The sequence below is a fragment of the Salvelinus sp. IW2-2015 genome, linkage group LG23 (assembly GCF_002910315.2).
Source record: "Salvelinus sp. IW2-2015 linkage group LG23, ASM291031v2, whole genome shotgun sequence".
Lineage (NCBI taxonomy): Eukaryota > Metazoa > Chordata > Actinopteri > Salmoniformes > Salmonidae > Salvelinus > Salvelinus sp. IW2-2015.
The window spans coordinates 39,372,577-39,394,698 of NC_036863.1; the positions used below are offsets into that span (position 1 = coordinate 39,372,577).

General features: G+C 43.3%; 2 protein-coding genes and 1 pseudogene across 2 annotated transcripts in view; 2 read left to right on the forward strand and 1 right to left on the reverse strand.

Moving 5' to 3' along the window:
- LOC111950321 (ryanodine receptor 1-like) overlaps positions 1-4,663 on the forward strand; it is a 74,273-nt gene extending 69,610 nt beyond the window's left edge. Inside the window, exons 97-107 of the mRNA XM_070434616.1 lie at positions 1,425-1,555; positions 1,670-1,712; positions 1,809-1,942; positions 2,125-2,185; positions 2,314-2,460; positions 2,540-2,674; positions 2,801-2,957; positions 3,134-3,198; positions 3,333-3,433; positions 3,522-3,573; positions 3,698-4,663. Of these exons, the coding sequence (XP_070290717.1) occupies positions 1,425-1,555; positions 1,670-1,712; positions 1,809-1,942; positions 2,125-2,185; positions 2,314-2,460; positions 2,540-2,674; positions 2,801-2,957; positions 3,134-3,198; positions 3,333-3,433; positions 3,522-3,573; positions 3,698-3,793 (1,122 nt within the window). The 3' untranslated portion in view covers positions 3,794-4,663. The remainder of the gene's footprint in view (positions 1-1,424; positions 1,556-1,669; positions 1,713-1,808; positions 1,943-2,124; positions 2,186-2,313; positions 2,461-2,539; positions 2,675-2,800; positions 2,958-3,133; positions 3,199-3,332; positions 3,434-3,521; positions 3,574-3,697) is intronic.
- On the reverse strand, positions 4,647-13,207 carry LOC111950320 (tyrosine-protein kinase receptor UFO-like). The gene is made up of 18 exons (XM_023967805.2): positions 12,780-13,207; positions 12,216-12,423; positions 12,014-12,114; positions 11,750-11,932; positions 11,523-11,603; positions 11,115-11,426; positions 9,244-9,383; positions 8,997-9,141; positions 8,706-8,835; positions 8,508-8,602; positions 7,832-7,927; positions 7,608-7,685; positions 7,426-7,518; positions 7,169-7,290; positions 6,905-7,014; positions 5,876-6,035; positions 5,592-5,728; positions 4,647-5,446 (listed from the first exon to the last, which is right to left on the reverse strand). The coding sequence occupies exons 1-18, from the start codon at positions 12,847-12,849 to the stop codon at positions 4,981-4,983; spliced, it is 2,727 nt and encodes a 908-aa protein (XP_023823573.1). The 5' UTR covers positions 12,850-13,207; the 3' UTR covers positions 4,647-4,980.
- Positions 13,208-17,667: 4,460 nt separating this feature from the next.
- Positions 17,668-21,775, forward strand: LOC111950864 (B9 domain-containing protein 2-like; annotated as a pseudogene).
- The last annotated feature ends 347 nt before the right edge of the window (positions 21,776-22,122 follow it).

Consider the following 22,122-nt stretch of genomic DNA (forward strand, 5'->3'; position numbering starts at 1 on the left):
AACAGAGAGTAGCAGCGGTGTAAAAGAGGGGGGGGCAATGCAAATAGTCTGGGTAGCCATTTGATTAGACATTCAGGAGTCTTATGGCTTGGAGGTAGAAGCTGTTTAGAAGCCTCTTGGACCTAGACTTGGCGCTCCGGTACCGCTTGCCGTGCGGTAGCAGAGAGAACAGTCTATGACTAGCGTGGCAGATTGTTGTTGCCTACCCTTACCACTTGGGGGCGGCCCGTCAGGAAGTCCAGGATCCAGTTGCAGAGGGAGGTGTTTAGTCCCAGGGTCCTTAGCTTATTGATGAGCTTTGTGGGCACTATGGAGTAGAAATCGGAGCTGTAGTCAATGAACAGGAATTGGCTGTCTCTTTTGTCCAGGTGGGAAAGGGCAGTGTGGAGTGCGATTGAGAATGCGTCATCTGTGGATCTATTGGGGCGGTATGCCCTTTCAAAGCACTACATGGCTATCGACGTGAGTGCTACGGGGCTGTAGTCATTTAGGCAGGTACCTTTGCGTTCTTGGGCACAGGGACTATGGTGGTCTGCTTGAAACATGTWGGTATTACAGACTTGGTCAGGGAGAGGTTGAAAATATTAGTGTAGACACTTGCCAGTTGGTCCGCGAGTGCTCTGAGTCCACGCCCTGATAATCCGTCTGGCCCCGCGTCCTTGGGAATGTTGACCTGTTCAAAGGAAAGTGTGATCACACATTCGTCCGGAACAGCTGGTGCTCTCATGCATGCTTCAGTGTTGCTTGCCTCGAAGCATAAAAGGCATTTAGCTTGTCTGGTAGGCTCGCGTCACTGGGCAGCTTGCGGCTGTGTTTCCCTTTGTAGTCCATAATAGTTTGCTAGCCCTGCCACATCCGACAAGCGTCAGAGCCGGTGTAGAAGGATTCAATCTTAGTCCTTTATTGACGCTATGCCTGTGTTGATGGTCCATCTGAGGGCATAGATCGATTTCTTATAAGCGTCTGGATTAGTGTCCCGGTCCTTGAAAGCGGCAGCTCTAGCCTTTAGCTCGGTGCGGATGTTTCCTGTAATCCATGGCTTCTGGTTGGGATATGTACGTATGGTCACTGTGGGGACGACGTCGTCGATGCACTTATTGATGAAGCTGGTGACTGAGGTGGTATACTCCTCAATGCCATTGGATGAATCACAGAACATATTCCAATCCTGTAGCGTAGCATCCGCATCATCTGACCACATCCGTATTGCGCGAGTCACACTATTACTACCAACTACTACTACGACATACTACTACTACTACATACTACTACTACACACTACTAATACATACTACTACAACTACAATAACAACAGACATCAAATGTATCTTTGCCCTATAACAGTGAGTGGGATTTTTTTTTCTCATCAAGAACACGAGTGATCTGACATCTCAATGACAACAGACAATGTGTGTTCCTCTCAGATCCCTCTGGTGATCTTTAAGAGGGAGAAGGAGCTGGCCAGGAAGCTGGAGTTTGATGGTCTTTACATCACAGAGCAGCCTGAGGATGATGACATCAAAGGTCAATGGGACAGACTGGTCCTCAACACACCGTAAGCAAGCTCCTAGAAGTCCACCTCTACCAATAATATTATATCATCTCTCTTCAGAAAATGTGAGGAATTACAGCTTAAATGATGCACATCTTTTCACAATTCTATTCACAGTTCTTTCCCAAACAACTACTGGGACAAGTTTGTCAAGCGAAAGGTGAGACACTTTTTGGTCTTGGAGGCTATATAGGGATGAAGTTGGTTGAGTTGGTATCTGTATGGAATGGTCCATGTTGTATGTCTGTGTGGCCAGGTCCTGGATAAGTATGGAGACATTTACGGCAGAGAGAGGATCGCAGAGCTTTTAGGAATGGATTTAGCCTCGTTGGACGTCAGTCAACAAACCGATAAGAAGCCGGAGGAACCAGACAATTCCACGTTGGCCTGGTATTAACCAATGCTGTTATACACACATCCAATGCTGTTATACACACAAGATACACATATCTTGATAGGGGAGCTTTTCATGGGGTTATTGAGCCACTTAAATTAACAGTATATTGTTAACCCTACTAGCTACATAAAAAGTAGAACATTTTGTCATTGAAATCCAATCATATATTTTTCAGGTGTACATCTATTGACTTTAAGTACCAGATCTGGAAATGTGGAGTTGTGTTCACAGACGGGGTAAGAGGGATCATAGATGAATAGTATTTTCTATATTTGTGCTGTAGATTGGTTATAATAATTGTACCTTTTCATACTGTAGGTTGAAGACAAACCTTTATATTATCATTTCAATCTCTTCCCCCCAGACTTTTCTCTATCTCTGTTGGTACACGATCATGTCCTTGCTTGGACATTACAACAACTTCTTCTATGCCTGTCACTTGCTGGACATAGCCATCGGTGTGAAGGATCTGCGTACTATCCTGTCCTCTGTCACCCACAATGGGAAACAGGTAAAAGCTGAACAGGAACACCCTTCCGTTTTTCAGTGACTGTGCTGCCGATACGACTCATTCCCTGTCTCCCTCCTAGCTCATGATGACATTGGGCTTGTTGGCAGTGGTGGTGTATCTCTACACTGTAGTGGCCTTTATCTTCTTCCGCAAGTTTTACAACAAGAGTGAAGATGAGGATGAGCCGGATATGAAATGTGACGACATGATGACTGTGAGTCGGTGCTATGTTTTCTGCCAGCTCTATGCTATACCATATACTCTATAGTCGTACAGTATGTTTGAGTTTACTTACTACTTTTCTATATTCAATGTGCTCTCTTCCCTCCACCTGTGTCAGTGCTACCTCTTCCACATGTACGTGGGCGTGCGTGCTGGCGGTGGCATAGGGGACGAGATCGAGGACCCGGCGGGAGACGTGTACGAGCTCTACCGGGTGGTCTTTGACATCACCTTCTTCTTCTTTGTCATTGTCATCCTGTTGGCCATCATCCAGGGTATGGCACCGTCCCTCTTATGCATTCCAAAACACTACTCCACCACTGTACAGTACCTCAAGCAAGGGCAATCTCGGATATCTAGTCATAATTTAAAATAATTGACTAGATATCTAGTCATCATTCCATTCGACTGTGAGGGATGGGATGGCTGTGAGTTTGTGTGTTTCCTACAGGTCTGATCATTGACGCCTTCGGAGAGCTCCGAGACCAACAAGAGCAGGTTAAGGAAGACATGGAGGTACAGATCTTTAAAAAATATATATATATATTGTATCTTTGGCGTTCATCAGTTTTAGGTGAGTTTAAGTCAGTCACATAGTTAGGCACATACCACCATCTTGCCTACTGTTTCTGTTTATTTGATTCTTGTAGACCAAGTGCTTCATCTGTGGAATTGGAAGCGACTACTTTGATACGACGCCGCACGGCTTCGAGACCCACACCCTGGAGGAACACAACTTGGCCAACTACATGTATGTGTTCTCCCTGTAATCAGTCAACAGTGCGTGTCCATGACCATCTGCCATCACGCTGACCTGCCTGTCTGTCTGTTCTCTACAGGTTCTTCTTAATGTACCTCATCAACAAAGATGAGACGGAGCACACTGGCCAGGTGAGTCTGTCAGTCAGTCTTTGTGTTCGTGGCACCAAATGCCTCACATTTTGTAGCCATTCATTTCAATTGGCTGTCTCTTCTTTTCTCCCTCTGTCCTGGTTCCTCCTCTCCTCTGTTCCAGGAGTCATATGTGTGGAAGATGTACCAGGAGCGAGCGTGGGACTTCTTCCCTGCTGGGGACTGTTTCAGGAAGCAATATGAGGATCAGCTTGCATAACCATAYTACTACATTTAGTAGGTTTAATAACATAGTAAACCATACTGAAATAGCTGTACTATACTGTATGGAAGAGAGTTGGGCACAAACACATGCAAACTAAATAACTGCGTTTAGAAGTGTTTGTAGCAATGTCAAGTTGAAACATTCAGTGACAGTAATTCTTCAAATGTCATTGTGCGAGTGAATGTGGGAAAATACTCCCGTTTGCCAACACACACAAATATTCTCAAAAATTAAGTGCATTATGCATGTACATTTTGTAAAACTTCAGTGCCTAAATGATTGGAACAAACTTTATTAGTCGCATGCTACAGCAGCATCTTGATACTGTACCAAAACGGTCATTATTGGTATAGTACTTTGATACCCGGCTATCTCCTCCTACTCATAAAGCAAGAGATACCGGTACCAGATATACTGTAAACACAACTGGAGTATAGTTGATGGTACTATTTACACAGCAGTCTCTTAGATAATATTTTACCAGCCCACTGGAAAAGCGCTATAACCACTACATACAGTACAGCATTGACTTTAAATGCTCTTCAACTGCTGCTTTTCAACTCACAAGGTTTTTCCTGAAATGTTCTTTGCATCTGTTTTAATTATCACTATTTCTCTCAACAGAACCGACGATGGTTCATGTGTTGTTGACGTAGTAACTAGGGTTTGTGTATTTATTTGTTTTTAATTTATTGAATGTATTTTAAGCCTGGCTAGTCTGAATGCCAGGAATGCATTATTGTATCCAGTACATTGTTTAGTTTGAGGGAACTCGCTACTTTGTTTTATTAAAACAAAAAAATACTGGTTTATTAATGGGTTTGTTCATTGGTTTATTAAATAAAAGGCTTTGATGCACTTACAGTTTGATGTAGTTTCCTTTCAGGAAAGGATTATACCAATTTATTACACAGTCCGTGCCAACGGATTAGTTGATTTGGTTTCTTAATATTCATATTGGGAAGATAAATATTTATTTAGCATGTGGTTGGTGGCTGCACATTAGTGACAATTGACTACAGTGTATACAGTATGTACACAACTGTTGAACCGTCCGTAACACAACTAATCCTTGATTTGTTTTGATCTTGTTCATTTGACTACCGTATTGTAGTGAACTTGTCTACTTTCTTCAGTATTTCTTCACAACTACTGGAAGTCCCTCTGTGTGCCTTTAAACCTCACTTCCTGAAGACCCTCCGGTCCCATCCTTCTCCTTCCCTGTTGTCCTGCCCGTCCAGCAGGAGAGAGGAGGTGGGGGAGGAGGAGCAGGAGGCCTGGAGCTGCAGGGTGGGGCTCGACGAGGAGGCCATCCAGCTCAGGCTGTCAATAGAGTCATTGAGATAGGGCTGGGCCTCGCGCTGAGGGCAGAGTACATAGCGATCAGCATGATGATGATGCACCTGGACGGTTTCCAGAGGGTCCATGTTCTTCTGGTAGGACGGGTGAGGCAGTCCAAAAGGCTCCCAGCCCCCCACGGCCCCCGACAGAGAGCCCAAGGGCTCCTCCATGTTGACGTAGAGCAGGTCATCGGCCTCCTCCTGCTCAGGCATCTCCTCCAGGGCTTTCTCCAGGTCACAGCGCAGAGAGGGGAACCCCGGGCGGTCCTTAGGACTCAGTAGCCAGCAGGAGAACATCAGGGAGTAGCTATAGTATAGAGGACATACAAAATTCCCCAAAATCCAGATACTCCAGGAAAGGTACATTGGTTGCCTCTACTATACACCACTAAATAATGATAAGTCATACTACTCAATGATTCATGTGTACAGATCCAGAAACAGGCACTCACATGGTGTCCAGGCAGCTAGGGGGCTGTTTGAGGCGGTTACCCTGTCTAAGGTAGTCGTAGATCTCACTGTTTTCCACTCCAGGGTAGGGCGTCTGCCCCCGAGTGGCTATCTCCCACATAGTCACGCCAAACGACCACTTCGAGAGAGGGAAATAAGCAGCGTCACAAAAATAATGTACTTGTATTTACTCTTTGCTATGAATTCTGCTGCARGATGTTAAAACCCAAATACAGTAGGAGACATGGGTCACATAATGTAGCTGGACAAAGTTAGGATAGCTCACCACATCACTCTTGGTGGTGTACACTCGGTCTGCCAGGCTCTCGATGGCGATCCATTTTACTGGCATCTTTGAAATGCGTCCTTGTCTATAGTAGTCCCCGTTATAGATCTTCTTAGATAGGCCAAAATCAGCCACACACACAGTCATATTCTCGTTCAGCCTGCAGGACAGATATACACTGAGTGTACAAAACATTAAGGACACCTGCTCTTTCCGTGAGAGACTGACCAGGTGAACCCAAGTGAAAGCGATGATCCCTTACTCTTGTTAAATCTACTTCAATCAGTGTAGATGATTTAAGCCTTGAGGCAATTGAGACATGGATTGTGTATGTATGTGTGCCATTAAGGGTGAATGGGCAAAACAAAAGATTGAAGTGCCTTTGAACAGGGTATGGTAGTAGGTATCAGTTGCACTGGTTTGTGTCAAGAACTGCAACGCTGCTGGGTTTTTCACACTCAACAGTTTCCCATGTCTATCAAGAATGGTCCACCACCCAAAGGACATCCAACCAACTTCACACAATTGTGGGAAGTATTGGAGTCAACATGGGCCAGCATCCCTGTGGAACGCTTTTGACACCTTGTAGAGTCCATGCCCCGATGAATTTAGGCTGTTCTGAGGGCAAAAGAAGGTGGGTAGAACTCAATATTAAGAAGGTGTTCTTAATGTTGGGCACATGGGGATGTCCGACACCTTTCTAGGGAGTTTTTCCTAGCCACCGTGCTTCTACACCTGCATTGCTTGCTGTTTGGGGTTTTAGGCTGGGTGTCTGTACAGCACTTCGAGATATTAGCTGATGTACGAAGGGCTATATAAAAATAAAATTAAAATAAACTTGATTGAATGTTTTGTACAGTGTGTATGCAGATGAGCACAAACAACGTAATAGCAACAGAAAACAGTACTGTTACTCGTATCACTCAACTTGTTTCACAATCATTCTCTCAGACTATCACAGAAAAACATTGAGGAGTATGTGTGAGAAACAGGAGGACACAGACAGAACAGAGAGGTGAGAATCCCCACATGCAGTTTCGCGCTGCCAGGTCTCTATGGATGAACCTCTTGTTGCTCAGGTATTCCATTCCCCGTGCGATGTCTGTCATGAACTTCACCAACATCTGAGAAGGCAGGGACTGATGAATGGAGACACAGACGATAAGATACAGACAGGGGGTGCTATACAGCAGCACAAATGGAACATGTATGAAAGGAGAATAGAGGACAACGCTACAATTTATTTGTGTAACAAAAACTTTTCCGATCTGCGTGGGAGGGAAGGGAACTGACCAGAGGACTGTCCCCAAGTCGAGAGTAGAGCAGGAAACTGTGCAGGTCCCCATGTTTCATACAAGGCAGGATGACGACAGGGGATGGGTAGCCTCCCCTCTCTACCGTCTGCAGACACACTCCTACAGGGAGGATTGGGGAAACAACAGAATGAATCTAGTCAGACCTACTTGGTAACGGACTCTTGTGAGACAACAACGACCGCGTCTTAATAGTAGCTCGATGAGTGACAAAACAAAATCAGCCCACTCTCTCACCGAGGAGTCTCATGACGTTGGGGTGGTCAAACTCCTTCATACAAGCAGCCTCCCTGAGGAAGTCCTCCATCTCGGTGCGAGTACAGATGGAAACTACGAGAGGGAGAAGGAGAGGGTGGCTGAGGTCAAACTGACACATACTGCACCATGGGGGAGACACGTGGGGATGTCCGATCACTCACTCTTCATGGTCTTCACAGCCACTTTGAGGACAGTCTCTTCATGCACCAGAAGCCCTTCCACGACGGAGCCAAACTCCCCTGCAGATCAAGACACGGACGTGTTGTTAGTCGGGTGGGTTGGTGTAGCTGGGGATCGAAGCCTCTTAAGGCCCTGGGATGGAGTAGTTAATGACTGACTAGGTTACAGTACATAGCGCATGATGAAGGCTTCAGTCGGAGCTCACCCTCTCCGAGGGTCTTGCCCAGGGTCAGCTTGTGTCGGTCCACCATCACATCCTGCAACTTCTGCTTCAGTTCGTCACTGATCACCAGGCTGTTCACTGCAGACAGGGTTAATACTCTCTCTTACACAGAAACAGGGATTCTTGAAACATTACATATTGGAAAATAACTTTAGCGTTAATCCTCTCCCATTGCCCTTAAACAAATGAGAAATTCCATTTTGAAAAACAATACAGAATATGAGTCCATTATTGTGAAACTGTTCTAGGCTTACAGTCTGTTTTCTCTTCCTGTTTGCCTTTTCACAACAATGTGTGTTGAAACAAAATGCTCTGGCAACAAACACATCCCAAAACTATGATTTAGAACATTTCCCATTTGTCCTGAAAGAAATGTAATAAAATATTTAGACGCCTTTGAATAATAGCAGCGTGACTTTACAAAGATTTGAACTCCATTCTCAAACGAATTACTCTGTGCTCCCCAGCGGATTGTGTTAACAGCCAGATCATGACACCACTCTGCCCCACCACATCTGGCACAGAACAACATTGAGCAAACGGATGAAATCTGATCTTCAACATCTGTTCCTGAACTCCCATACTTCATGACACACCATTTGGTTCCAAGGCGTTTACTGGTGACTGTTTCTCTTACGTCACGGGCATGACAACTCACATGTGGCTTCATTCGACTGGTGATTGTAGGTGCGTCGGGCGCTGTATCTTACTACGAAGTCCCCACCACCGTTTCTCATAGGGTAAAATGTTTTCCTGTCGCGCAGCACACACACACACAGGTGTTTTTAACTGATCATCGAACAGTAATGACAAAACAATTGAAGAAAGGGATACAGGGAGATCCATAGGTACATACCCAAAGCATGTCTCTCTTTGACGCAGTATGATTGCATATACCACGATGAACCCTATCAAGGCCAGACTGACAGCAATCCCCATGATCACATACCACCAATGCCAGGAAAATGCCTGATGTGGGGAGAAATCTAAAAAGGCAGGAAAGAGAGGTATGTCAGCTATTACACGAACACTAGAATATGCTACCTAATGAATCAACCGGGAACATTTGGAATCTCCTGCTGTTTTCTCCTCTCCTTTGGCCCATCCCAACCATCCTACTGTCTCCCTCTGTTCTGTCCAGACTCACCAGGCTGTTTCTGTTTGAGGGTTTGGACAGGGCTCCAGGGGCCACACCCTGCCACAGTACAGGCACTCACACTCAGGGACACACTGTCCAGGAGGCTGGAGAGCGGGATAGCTAGCTCAGAGGACTGAACTGACTCCATAACAGCCTGAAGCAGGGAAACAAAACAACAGCAAAGATGGTATGTGAGGGGGAGAGAGAGAGAATGCCTACAATGTATGTTTACTTTGACAACTGTAATATGGGTTACCTTGGACTTGTTAGGGGTTCTGTACTCCACTATGTACCCTAGTATCTGGCCATTCAGTCTGCCTGGTGGCTTGGTCCAGCTGACAATAACCTCTGTTCCATTAAACAGTCCACTCACATTGTCTGGTGCTGCCTCTGGTACTGTCAGATCCATGCCAAAAAAGGAATAATGTTTACAACATATCAAATGACCTGTAACACACACTACCAGACTCATGTTGTTAAAACCAGTGTGCAAAGTTCCGTGTGTAATATTTATCTTATTAAGACAACAATGTAAATAAAGGCATCTTTGTCTGTCACGTTGTGAGTCATAGCGTGGGCTGCGGCTGGAGCCTGTACTGGACCCTGCCTGGTGATGTCATCGGTGAGTGTTCCACTGCTGATCGTTTCCACATGTGGCTCCACCCCGGCCAACAAAAACACAAGCACCTTCCCCTCTCCCTCCATCTACCCGGCTCTCTCTCGCTCGCTCCCTCAGCCCGCGCCCCTCTCACTCCCCTCTACCTCTGACCCAGGAGCAGTGGAGAGAGATGTAGATGGGAGGGATAAGATACTTTTACTTTGTGGGGAGGTCAGGAATATAGCTCGCTCGTTCTCTCACACACACAACAGCACACACACCACACACACACACACACACACACACACACACACACACACACACACACACACACACACACACACACACACACACACACACACACACCTTACAGGTCTGCCACGTCATGCGCGCATGTTATTTTCAGATAAATAGGAGAGACAAAAGCAAAGAGTCTAAATGGTTTGGTTACACTAAGAACTAGGAGTCATGAGTTATCTACCGCATGCAACAACAGAAAAGTGTTTGAAATGAATCAATTTTGACGGTGACTTCTTTTTGCTTCACACGGTCAGCATCGTTTAGCTAATGGAATCAAATGAATCCAAACACGCATTCTCCCAGCACAAGAAGGGTGTTTTCTTTTAAGCCTGACATCTGGTAACTGATTTGATAGAAGGAGGACTTTTCTTTCCATGAGGAAAATTCTTTATTGGTCAGTTGATGGTGGGTTGATGTGCACTACGCCACTGTGAAATTGGCTGTTTCCCCCTTTCCCCTTCTCTCCGAAAGTCTCTCTTTCTATTTCCCTTCTACACAAACATGTCTACATTACAGACTGCGGAAAGCATGAGTTGGCATGGAAAAACCGCTTCTCCACCGGCCATAATTCAAACACACTGCGGCATTATATGGACACAGCAGGATTGAGCCACCTCTGCCAAGCCATGAATAGAGAATGTTTCATCTGTTTCCCTCCTGCCCTCAGTACCTCCTCCTTCGCTCAAGCAACTTTCTCAATATAGAAGTTTATATTTTAAAACACTGAGGATGAAGAGGAGGGTGTTCTTACTGACAAATGTGACTGTCTGTTGCCAGCTCATCTTGATTTAACGTCAGGTTCCATCCATCTGGCCCTTTTCAGATGAATATTTTGGATGAAACGCTAGACCCCTCTGCTTTTCTAAACCATAAACCTGTATCTCTTCTGTCTGTTCTACCAAAAACACTTGAGAATCCTTAACCAATTCCAAAACGTTTTTTCCCCCCCAGAACAATCTTTGACCCATAACCAGTCTAGTTTCACAGTCACTCAACTCTCGTTGTTCCCCCTGTAAGTCACTGACCTCTGCTACATAGGTATCGCACTTTAACATTAACTTATTGTGCTGTAAGTCACTCAGGACGAAATCATCTGCTAGAATACCTAAGAGTTGTAGATGTGAATACATATAACAAAATACATGATCAGTAATAGAATTGCTATAAACACTCGCTGATGGGTTGCGGGTGGCAACTGTGGGGACTGAGGACTGTGGCAAACAGCTTACCTCCTTCAGATGTGCGCAGTGTTACCCATGGTGTCCAGGGGGAAGCACCTTGACTGCTACGGCAAGCCACCCTCACGTCATAGGAGGAGTAGGGCTCCAGGTCTGGGATCAGGTGTCGGGCAGGTGGTACATTTATATTCTGATTATGGATCAGGTGATTAAGCAATGCAGTGCGGTCAGGACCAGATGGAGCTGCCTGTATAGAGCACACAGAGACAGGATACACCCCTCCAAAGCCAGGCTCCCAGGAGATCAGCAGGGACGAGATGGTAACCTCTACAGCCTGGACTTCATGTGCCTGGGAGGGAACCACTACACCAAGACAAGAGAGGAGGTCATGAATAAGACCAAACAAATCAACATAATCATAAGTCGTTTACGTTGAACGCCTTCCCTGTTGGTACGGACCTGTCACTGTTCCGGAGGCTGAGGTAGCCACACCTTTACTGTTGTGGGCTTCACAGGAGAAGCTGCTTGTATGGTTGAGGCCTAACAACAGGGATGCAAGGAGGTGTTCAGTCAGAGGGAAGACTGACAGAAAAGCAAATATACAGTTACAGAATGCGGTTTCAATTTTAAGCCTGTATAATGTGCTGTTTGTAAGCAAAATGCAAAAGTAAGAGAAAAGTCTTTACCTGTGATGTTGAGAGTGGAGGGAGAGTGGGATACCGGGTCCTGGAGCGTGTTGAGTGGTCCTCCATTCTGCAGCCAGATGATCCTGACAGGTTCTGGAGGCCCATGGGCCATACACTGCAGGCTGAGGCTAACATTAGCCACTACTGTCACGTCATGAGGCTCCACTGAGAAATGAGGGATTCCTGGAAAAGACGATGAACTGTGAGTAAGATACTGGAGAAAATAAAAAGACAGACTATCGAAGAGGCAGACAGAAACTCTACCTTCTAGCTGAATGACCCCTTCCTGAGACATCAAGTCCTTCCGCCCCACTGTTGCCATGCAATGGTATCTCCCAATGTCTGACAGTTTCACATGATCAATTCTGATGAAAGACAGACATATTACTATCGCTGAAAAAAAGATAAGTCAGACCAAGAATGTGTGACATAAACAGAGAGAGAGAGAGTCATAATTGAGAATGACCTGAGTTCACTGATGGTCAGCCAACCTCCTTCAGTGACAGGCACTTGGACTTGATTGGTGTCAGCGTAATCCAGGGATTGACCGTCCCTGAACCACACCACATCCGGAGGTTCCTCTCCACCTCCATCTCCCTGGAGAGTACAGAGCACCTGCACCGGCTTACCCAGGGATGAGGTTACATTGGCTGGGCTCTTCACAAACTGAAACACTTGATTCAAAGGACACCCATTAATCTGAATGTTAAACTGACATTCAGTAAATATGGTCCCTAAATTAGATTAATGAATACCAAGTTCACTTGGGGAAGCATGAGTTAAGTTTACCATTAAATATAGTGTAAAATTGTCTTGTCAATTAACTGTAATATTAGACTAACCCTATATACCTGCCTAAAACGTTCATAAGTAAGATAAACCGTAATGAAGGAAAAGCACATACGTTTTTCAAATAATACAATTTTGAAAGTTTTTCAAATGATAAAACATACGTTATGATCATTTCTGAGAGGTAATTTATATTGCTAAAATGTTAACAGAATCTCTGTTATCATCAATGCTGACTCACCTGGCACAGGGACCACTGTACCCATCAACAGAAGAACAAATAACGGCAAACACCCTCTGCTGCCCTTCATCCTCGTTCAGGTTTGCTCTTGAAGAACAAGATTGGTCTCTACTACGACTAAAATTATGCCTCAGACAGACATCTTTACATCCTTCCTGGCAAGAAATGTGTCATCTTCTTCCTCGCACAGTATCCACGTTAGACTATTTCTTGAAGGTTTCAGACGCTTTCCAAAAAGTTATCCTTGAGAGTAGACTATGCCATTCATAGCAATTATTGAAACAGTTTTTCTTCTTCCAGGAGTCGAATTCACAATATAACCTACTACTGCTGGATATGATGTAGCCTATCCCCGAGACTGAATTTAGTTTAATAGGCAAATAGTCCGCGAGTATTATGCATGTCTCTCACGATTGAATTACTCATAGGGAAAAGTTTAGCTCTTGACTAGCTCAGCTGGCCGCAAGATGGCGCTATTATTCCATTGCGAAATAATAGCACCTTCCTGCGGCCGGTTGGGCTAGCTCTTTACATTTTTTTCCTCCATTACTCCCTCTTCTTCATTCACTTTTCTGACTTTCATGCACACTCAACCGTTGAAGAAATAGTAAATTGAGAATACTACATACTTTTAGAGAATTTGTTTATCTGATGTTGGAAAGTATGCTGCGTTCGTAACCAAATGGGATGTGGGAATTTACCAGTTGTGAAGTCGTAAATACCAGGTGGATGCATTCAAATGGTCTGAAGTATTTTAGAAACGCTGATTTGTTAAGGGTAAACAAGCGTTATGTCAATAAAATAAATATAATTTAAGATGCAAATGTCCCTCCTGGGTAAATCCATTTGAATTCAATCACTTTTTGACAGCATCCCTTTTGATTTGAACGAAACCTTCCATACATATTGAGCCTATTGTAGAAGTGCTCAGAAAGTGACTTTTTGGACCTGAATGACAAAACATTCAAGAAATAAAGGTGCTCAAAGCTCACCTATTTTGCGTACCCCACCATACCATGAGACATCCATGTCTTCATCAGTGGAAAAGATAAACGGTTGATATTGATATAATTTAAAAGCTTACAAACATGGTTGTCAAACTATTTAATAACTTGTTGAAAAAAATTGTCATTTTTAACCTTAAACGTCAATTATCTAAAAACCTGTAAACTCCAATTGTTTTCATATTCACATATATTGTAGCTTAGCCCCTATTGTCATCTGAGTTTTTTGTGTTGTGCTGCCATTGGTTGACAACATTCTCTTGAATACATTTTTAGGCTGATAAATTCACTAAAATGGGAGAAATTAAATGTCAACTTTCGAATGGCACCACAAAAATGGTTGTTGGAGGTTCACACATCAGAGAATGTTGACTTGAATGGGAATATTTGTTGTTTTAAATTATACTGTCAATCCTCCATATTGAAATCATAGAAATATAGACAATAATAGACATGACCGTTAAAGTTTAAATTAGACTGTGGGAGGACCATCTTTGTGGCAGTAATTAGAAGTAACAATTTCAATTCAATTGAAATGTCAATTGTGTACCAGCTAAATTGCAGTGGCCTGAAGGAATATGTCCATTCTATGAATTATATTTTTATGACTAAAATGACACCCATACTGTAATCAAGAGCATGATGTGTCTCAACCGATGGCAGGCACAACACAAAAAAAATATGAGTTAAAGCGTTTTTAGATAATTTACGTTAAAGGTTAAAAAAACAAAAACATTCAAAAACATTTTCTTTAAAGAAGTGATAAAATAGTTTGAGAAGACTGTTTGCTAGCTTTTCATTAAATAATATCAAACGCAACCGTTTATATTTTCCAGTGATGAAGGCATGAATGTGTTATCGTATGTTGTGGTAGGGTGAATTTGGAAATGGTGGGACATCATATAAACTGGGACAGTTTAATCCTGCCGTGTTTATTTCTTGGTCTGACAAGAGAAAATCGAAACTATTGTTACTAAACCCTTGCAGAGAATCCACATGATCAAAATTCCATCACTTCATTGGTGTGACATCACAGAGGGGGGCACAGCAAGCTTCAAACACGAAGCTCAAGGTAAGGCTTTTTTTTCTCTTTTGATGTTAAGGTTCTAAAACTGTCCAAAATAATGCACTGTGCATACTATGTACTGGTGCATCAAAATATATAGAAAGTTGCCAATATTATGTTTCAATTTTGTAATTGTCATTTTTTTGGTTTACCAACCATAGCTAGCTAAAGTAGAACAGTATGGAGTAGATAAAGTGATATCTTTGGAGTAGATAAAGTGACATTATGGAGTAGATAAAGATAAAGCATAATAAACTTTTCCAATGGAGAAAAGAGATCCAGTTTTTATTAGAGACCCCATGTACTTCGGTTAGGCAGGGCTCTGGTTCTTGTAGTACTGTTATTTGAGTTAACCTCTTCAGACATCTATCCAACATATTATCCCAACACGTGATACATTTCTGAAATCCTCAGAAGTTTCCTAATCACACAAAAGTTTATTGAATTGTCATTGGGGTACAATTAGGACTATAATAATAGTGTCCCAGTTTAGCTAACCTGCTGTCCCAGTCTACCAAATGTGAATTGAAAATATGGTCTTGCCTCAGTATACACAAATGGGTGTGTCATGCCTCCTGTAAATATGATATCAAAATGTTTTTTTTTTTTTAATTAGAAAACATCTTGATTTCAGAAATGTATCATGTACTGGGTTAATATGTTAAATAGATGTCGAAAGAGGGTACAGAAGACGGAAATGCAAAGTGTCCCACTTATTCGTAATTCACCCTATGCAAAATGGGTCAACTTTGAGCCCCTTTTCTTTCCTAAATGTTTTGGTATTCCGGTACAAAAATTTACTTTCTGACCACTTCTTCCATGGGCAAACATGTATGGGAAAGTTTTGTTTAAATCAAAAGGGATGCTGTCAAAAAGTGATTGAATTCGAGTGGAATTTCCCTCATAACTAGCCAGTTTGTTTCTAACATGTGGAAATGGGGATTGTTCGACAATGCAGCTGACAGTGAAGGCGACTGCTGGCTGACTGATCTACAATGCCGCGTTAAAAACAACTGGGAACTTGGAAATCTCTGACTTCCGACTTCGGTGCGTTCAACACAACATGGGAACTACGATAAAACACGAGCTCCGACTGGGAAAAATCGTTTTGAACGGTCATCCAACTCAGAATTCCAAGTCTGGAACTGGACCTGAAGATCCCTAACGAGTTCCCAGTTGTCTTGAAAGGACCATAAACTCAACTCCACGTCATACGATGGAGTTCAGCGGTGACGAGTGTGGGCGGACTGCACCCCTGACTACATCGAGTCCCTATCTGTCGATAGTACAAATTTTCATTCTTTAATGCTTTCTTTGTACCTATGTTTGTCCTGTGTAAATGCAAGCTTTTCTTTGGGTGCTGAAAGCCAAAGTTTTTGATAAAAGTAGAGTTTTATGCGACGTGTAGTGGTGTAGATTGCAATTAAGGATGTGCATGACAGATGTTCTCTCTACCATCCACCACAGGCATGCAATCTCCCCACATGAAGAGGAACAAAGGGACAAATAGTCCAGTGGACTGTCTGCACCTTGGCACCAGCCATGATGCCCGGGCAATGAGGGCTGTGTATTTACTGATGAGAGGGGCTGCTGCTTCCTCTGCCATGGCTTACCTGGGTGCATGCTCTGCTAACTCTGATGCAAGGCCTCCTGACCTGCCGCCCACCACAGACTTCTCTGACCTGGGCTCAGCAGGGGTGTACCACTCCTGCAACCAGACTGTTGACTCTCCTCACTTCCACAACTTTGGCTTTAAAGGGGGTTGACTCTGACTTTGATGTCTTTGACTGTGGGGGACATTCATTCTAGTGGGGAAATGATGACATCTACTGCCAAGACTTTCAATCCTCCTGTCCATCCTTAATAGAGCCTCACAGTGGAGGTGTCATAATACCCATAAAACTTCGCGGTCAAACAGGGAATTGGTTCCAATCGCTTTTACACCATTTTTCCCATGGAATTTTAGAAACACTTAAAATAAGGGCTATGTTTTGTGTAGGCTTACCATGGCATGACGTTTTGATAACCATGTAAATCTCTCTCGGACAAGGTGATTTCTAAAATCCCCTATGGGAAAAATGATTGGAACCATTTCCTTGTTTGACCGCTAGGTTTTATGGGTATTATGACTCATACTGTGGTACTCTATGAAAATACAAGGGCAAACAAGGAAATGTTGTCTTATTGTTAGCCCATTTGTAAGTGATATGTGGTGATAAAAAAAACATTGGAGCTCTATTTTCTTATTTTTTATCCTTGTTTGTTTTCAACCTGTCTGTATCCATTCTCTGGCTGTGGATAGAGCATGGCTTTCTTGATACTGTTTTTAATGATGTAATGTAAGCATACCTTCTCTTTTCAACTATTTGTTTTTAGTTTACTTATATGTTGCTTAATTAAATACCAGGGTCCAATGGAAAAGTGTTTCATTGTCTCTTATCCCCATAGCGAGCAATATGCTGCCTTGTGTACCCTAGTTAGTACACAATAATGCATCATCACAAACATTTGATTGATATAAATGTACATAGCCGGCTATACTGTTGCGCATCTTTGTCTACAGAAAACAGTCTTCAATTGCAATAAGGCAGTTCACAATTTCCCTAGTTTTCTACAAGGTCATCCAAGCAAGGAGTACAACTATAAGAGCATTAGGTAAACACCAATTATTGATTTAAAAAATAAAGTTTATAAAGACAAATTCCCTCTCTTGACATAAATATTTGATTCCCTTGTGGAAGGAAGGGAACACAGCGGTCAAAACCTTTTGCCGATTTCTCTCAACGTCAGCTTCCGTAGTTTCTTGTTTGGTTGCCAAGGAAATGAGGATCATGGTGGCTTCAGCATTTTCATCTGATTGAATCCAAGCGGTAGCTGTGTTTTTGACATTATTGTTTTTGTTTTACTGACTATGTTTTGTATAAAGTGATGTATTAAAACGTTCATCAAATGTTCTAGTTTGCTAACTAACTAACAACCATATTTCAGGCCAGCTATGTTGACGAATTTATCATTTGAACCTACGACTACGAGGCTAGCTGGCTAACGTTAGCCAGATAGCTAACTAGCTAGCTAATCCCAGCTAGCCACTGACACTGTAAACAGATGTTCAATTCAGCGTTATTACGTGCTTTACCTGCAGGCAGAGGAGCTGCACATATACCGGTAATGGCAGAGCTGCACATTATCGGTCAGATAGTTGGGGCAAGCGGCTTCCCCCAGAGCAGTCTCTTCTGCAAGTGGGGAATTCATACAGGTGTCTTGTTGTATTCAGATTATTTTATTGAGCATTTTACTTCACCTCATCCGTTGTGATTGTGATACTCAGTTTCCAACCACACGTCTATTTCGTTATGTAAGGGGGTGCATGGCGACTTCTCTCTGGGTTGAAGGAGGGGCAGACCCAAGTGGATTTGCCTCAGACAGGGGACATGGCATCCTGGAGTCATCCCATTGATCTGCACTACACCACTAAAGGACTGCAAGGTAGTTAGCTAGCTTCCTGACAATTTATAAGTAGCAGTTCATCACAGACGTCAATTAAAAGCTACATAACTTACATACCTACATCTACCAAGCCTAGCTTTCAGGTTAATAATAACAGGGTAAGACTGGAAAATTGTCAAAGACTCCAGCCACCCAAGCCATAGACTGTTCACTCTGCTACTGCACGGCAAGCAGTACCGGAGTGCCAAGTCTGGGACCAAAAGGCACCTGAACAGCTTCTACCCCCAATTCATAACACTGCTGAACAGTTGATCAAATGGCTACCCGGACTATTTGCATTTACCTTTTTTTGCACAGACTCTTTTACACTGACTCTATGCGTGGACACTCATTGGACTCTACCCACACACATACACTGACATTCCAACATATGCACACACGTTACACACACACATGCATATAGACGCCTCACACACACACTTTCACACTCTCCACATACGCTGCTGCTCTGTTTATTTTCTATCCTGATTGCCTTGTCACTTTTACCCCTACCTACATGTATATATTACCTCAACTACCTCGTACCCCTGCACATTGACTCAGAACCGGTACTTGTATGTAGCCTCGCTGTTGTTATTTATTATGATTGTTATTCATTGTGTTACTATTTTCTATTTTTATTTGCTAATTTTCTTACTTTTTAATTCTGCATTGTTGGGCTCATATGTAAGCATTTCACAGTAACGTCTACACCTGTTGTATTTGGCACGTGACAAATAAAATGTTACTTTATTTGACTTCTCTTCCCCATTAGGCTGGCCCAAGCTTCACCTGCAGGTTTGGCACCAGGATGCATTTGGGCGCTGTCAGCTGTATGGGTATGGATATTGCCATGTGCCCTCCAGCCCAGGGCACCACCATGTATGCTGTGTGACCTGAAGACCACTGGGATCCTGGCAAGAGCAGATAGCTCAAACCTTTGTGGGTGGAAGTCCCCAGCTGCGCTCCCCAGACATCATATACAGTGGGGCAGACAGATATAGGCTGCACACAGTGGCTATGGGCACTGTAGAGCTGGAGCTAGGCATCATCATGCGACACTTTGACAGATATGGTGTAGAGAGCTGAAATGTTGAGAGATGGGACAGAGCAATGGGTGAATGGAGAGAGGCCTGAATGGAGCACTGTATTGTTAGTGGGTGTGGATTTTGACCATATCTGCAATGGGTACATAAGACTGAGCAGGTCAGATTAGATATTTTGCCTTGTGAGATGTGTTGATGTTGCATACATACACTATAGATACAAAAGTATGTGGACACCAATTCAAATTAGTGGATTTGGCTATTTCAGCCACACCCATTGCTGACAGGTGTATAAAATCAAGCACACTGCCATGCAATCTCCATAGGTAAATATTGGCAGTAGAATGGCCTTACTGAAGAGTTCAGTGACTTTCAACATGGCACGGTCTTAGGATGCCATATTTCCAACAAGTCAGTTTGTCAAATTTCTGCCCTGCTAGAGCTGACCCGGTCAACTGTAAGTGATGTTATTGTGAAGTGGAAATATCTAGGAGCAATAACAGMTCAGCCGTGAAGTGGTAGGCACACAAGCTCACAGAACGGGGCTGCCGAGTGCTGAAGCGTGTAGCGTGTAAAAATCGCACTCAATACCAAGTTCCAAACTGCCTCTGGAAGCAACGTCAGCACAATAACTGTTTGTCAGGAGCTTCATGAAATGGGTTTCCATGGCCAAGCAGCCGCACACAAGCCTAAGATCACCATGCGCAATGCCAAGCGTTGGCTGGAGTGGTGTAAAGCTCGCCGCAGTTGAACTCTGGAACAGTGGAAACGTGTTCTCTGGAGTGATGAATCACGCTTCACATTCTGGCAGTCCGACGAACAAATCTGGATTTGTCGGATGCTAGGAGAACGCTACCTGCCCCAATGCATAGTGCTAACTCTAAAGTTTGATGGAGGAGGAATAATGGTCTGGGGCTGTTTTTCATGGTTCGGGCTAGGCCCCTTTTTTCCAGTGAAGGGAAATCTTAAAGCTACAGCATACAATGACATTCTAGATGATTCTGTGCTTCCAAATTTGTGGTAGGCCTTTTCCTGTTTCAGCATGACAATGCCCCATGCACAAAGCAAGGTCCATACAGAAATGGTTTGCTGAGATCGGTGTGGAAGAACTTGACTGGCCTGCACAGAGCCCTGACCTCAGCCCCATTGAACACTTTTGGAATGAATTGGAACGCCGACTGCGAGCCAGGCCTAATCGCCCAACATCAGTGCCCGACCTTACTAATGCTCTTGTGGCAGAATGGAAGCATGTCCCTGCAGCAATGTTCCAACATGTAGTGGAAAGCCTTCCCAGAAGAGTGGAGGCTGATATAGCAGCAAAGGGGGGACCAACTCCATATTAATAGCCATGATTTTGGAATGAGATGTTCGAGCAGGTGTCCACATCATTTTGGTCATGTATGTGTATGCTGAGAAGACCCCAACATGCAAATGTGTGTCTTTCCCCTCTTTCTCCACAAAGGGGGGGTGTGAGCCTTTAAACACCATCTGCCTTCCTGATTTTCAATATTTTATATTATTTTAAACATTTTATATAACTGAGGTATTTAAAAATGCAAACCAGATTTTATACTGTACTTAATTTCAGTTTTCTATTAACTTAAAAAAATATATATAGTAGAATTATGTAAATAAATCATTACCTGCATGCCTGTGATCTATAATCTAACCTGCATCATTTTGCTTTACAAATATTCCCTCAAAGTTTGCAAGTTTCATATCTACTGACACAATTAATTCACTCATCAATAATTTTATTTTTTGTAATAATATGCAGTCTTTAAAGTTTGATAGTATATTGTAGTAAACACAGGATGGAGACAAAATACACTGAATATACAAAGCATTAGGAACACCTTCCCTAAGATTGAGTTGCACCCCCCCCCCCCCAGTTTGCCCTCAAAAGCCTAAATTCGTCGGGCATGGACTCTACAAGGTGGCGAAAGCATTCCACAGGGATGCTGCCCATGTTGACTCCAATGCTTCCACAGCTGTGTCAAGTTTGCTGGATGTCCTTTGGGTGGTCGACATTCTTGATACAAACAGGAAACTGAGCACGAAAACCCATCAGCGGTTGCAGTTCTTGACACAAACCGTTGCGCCTGGCAGCTACTACCATACCGTTTCAAAGGCACTTAAATATTTTGTCTTGCCCATTCACCCTCAATGCCCACAATACAATCCATGTCTCAAGGTTTGAAAATCCTTCTTAAACTGTCTCCTCCCCTTCATCTACACTGATTGAAGTGGATTAACAATAAGGGATCATAGCTCTTACCTGGTCAGTCTGTCATTGAAAGAGTTTTGTATACTCAGTTTTGTACTGCCAGTGTACAGTTGAGTCAGAAGTGTACATACACCTTAGCCAAATACATTTAAACTCAGTTTTTCACAATCCCTGACATTTTAATCCTAGTAAAAATCCTGTCTTTAGGTCAGTTAGGATCACCACTTTATTTTAAGATGTGAAATGTCAGAATAATAGTAGAGCGAATTATTTAGTTCAGTTTTTATTTCTTTCATACATTCCCAGTAGTGTCAGTAGTTTTACATACACTCAATTAGTATTTGTAGCATTACCTTAAATTGTTGAACTTGGGTCAAATGTTTCGGTAGCCTTCCACAAAGATTTCCCACAATAAGTTGGGGTGAATTTTGCCCATTCCTCCTGACAGAGCTGATGTAACTGAGTCAGGTTTGTAGGATCCTTGCTCGCACACACTTTTCAGTTCTTCCCCAAA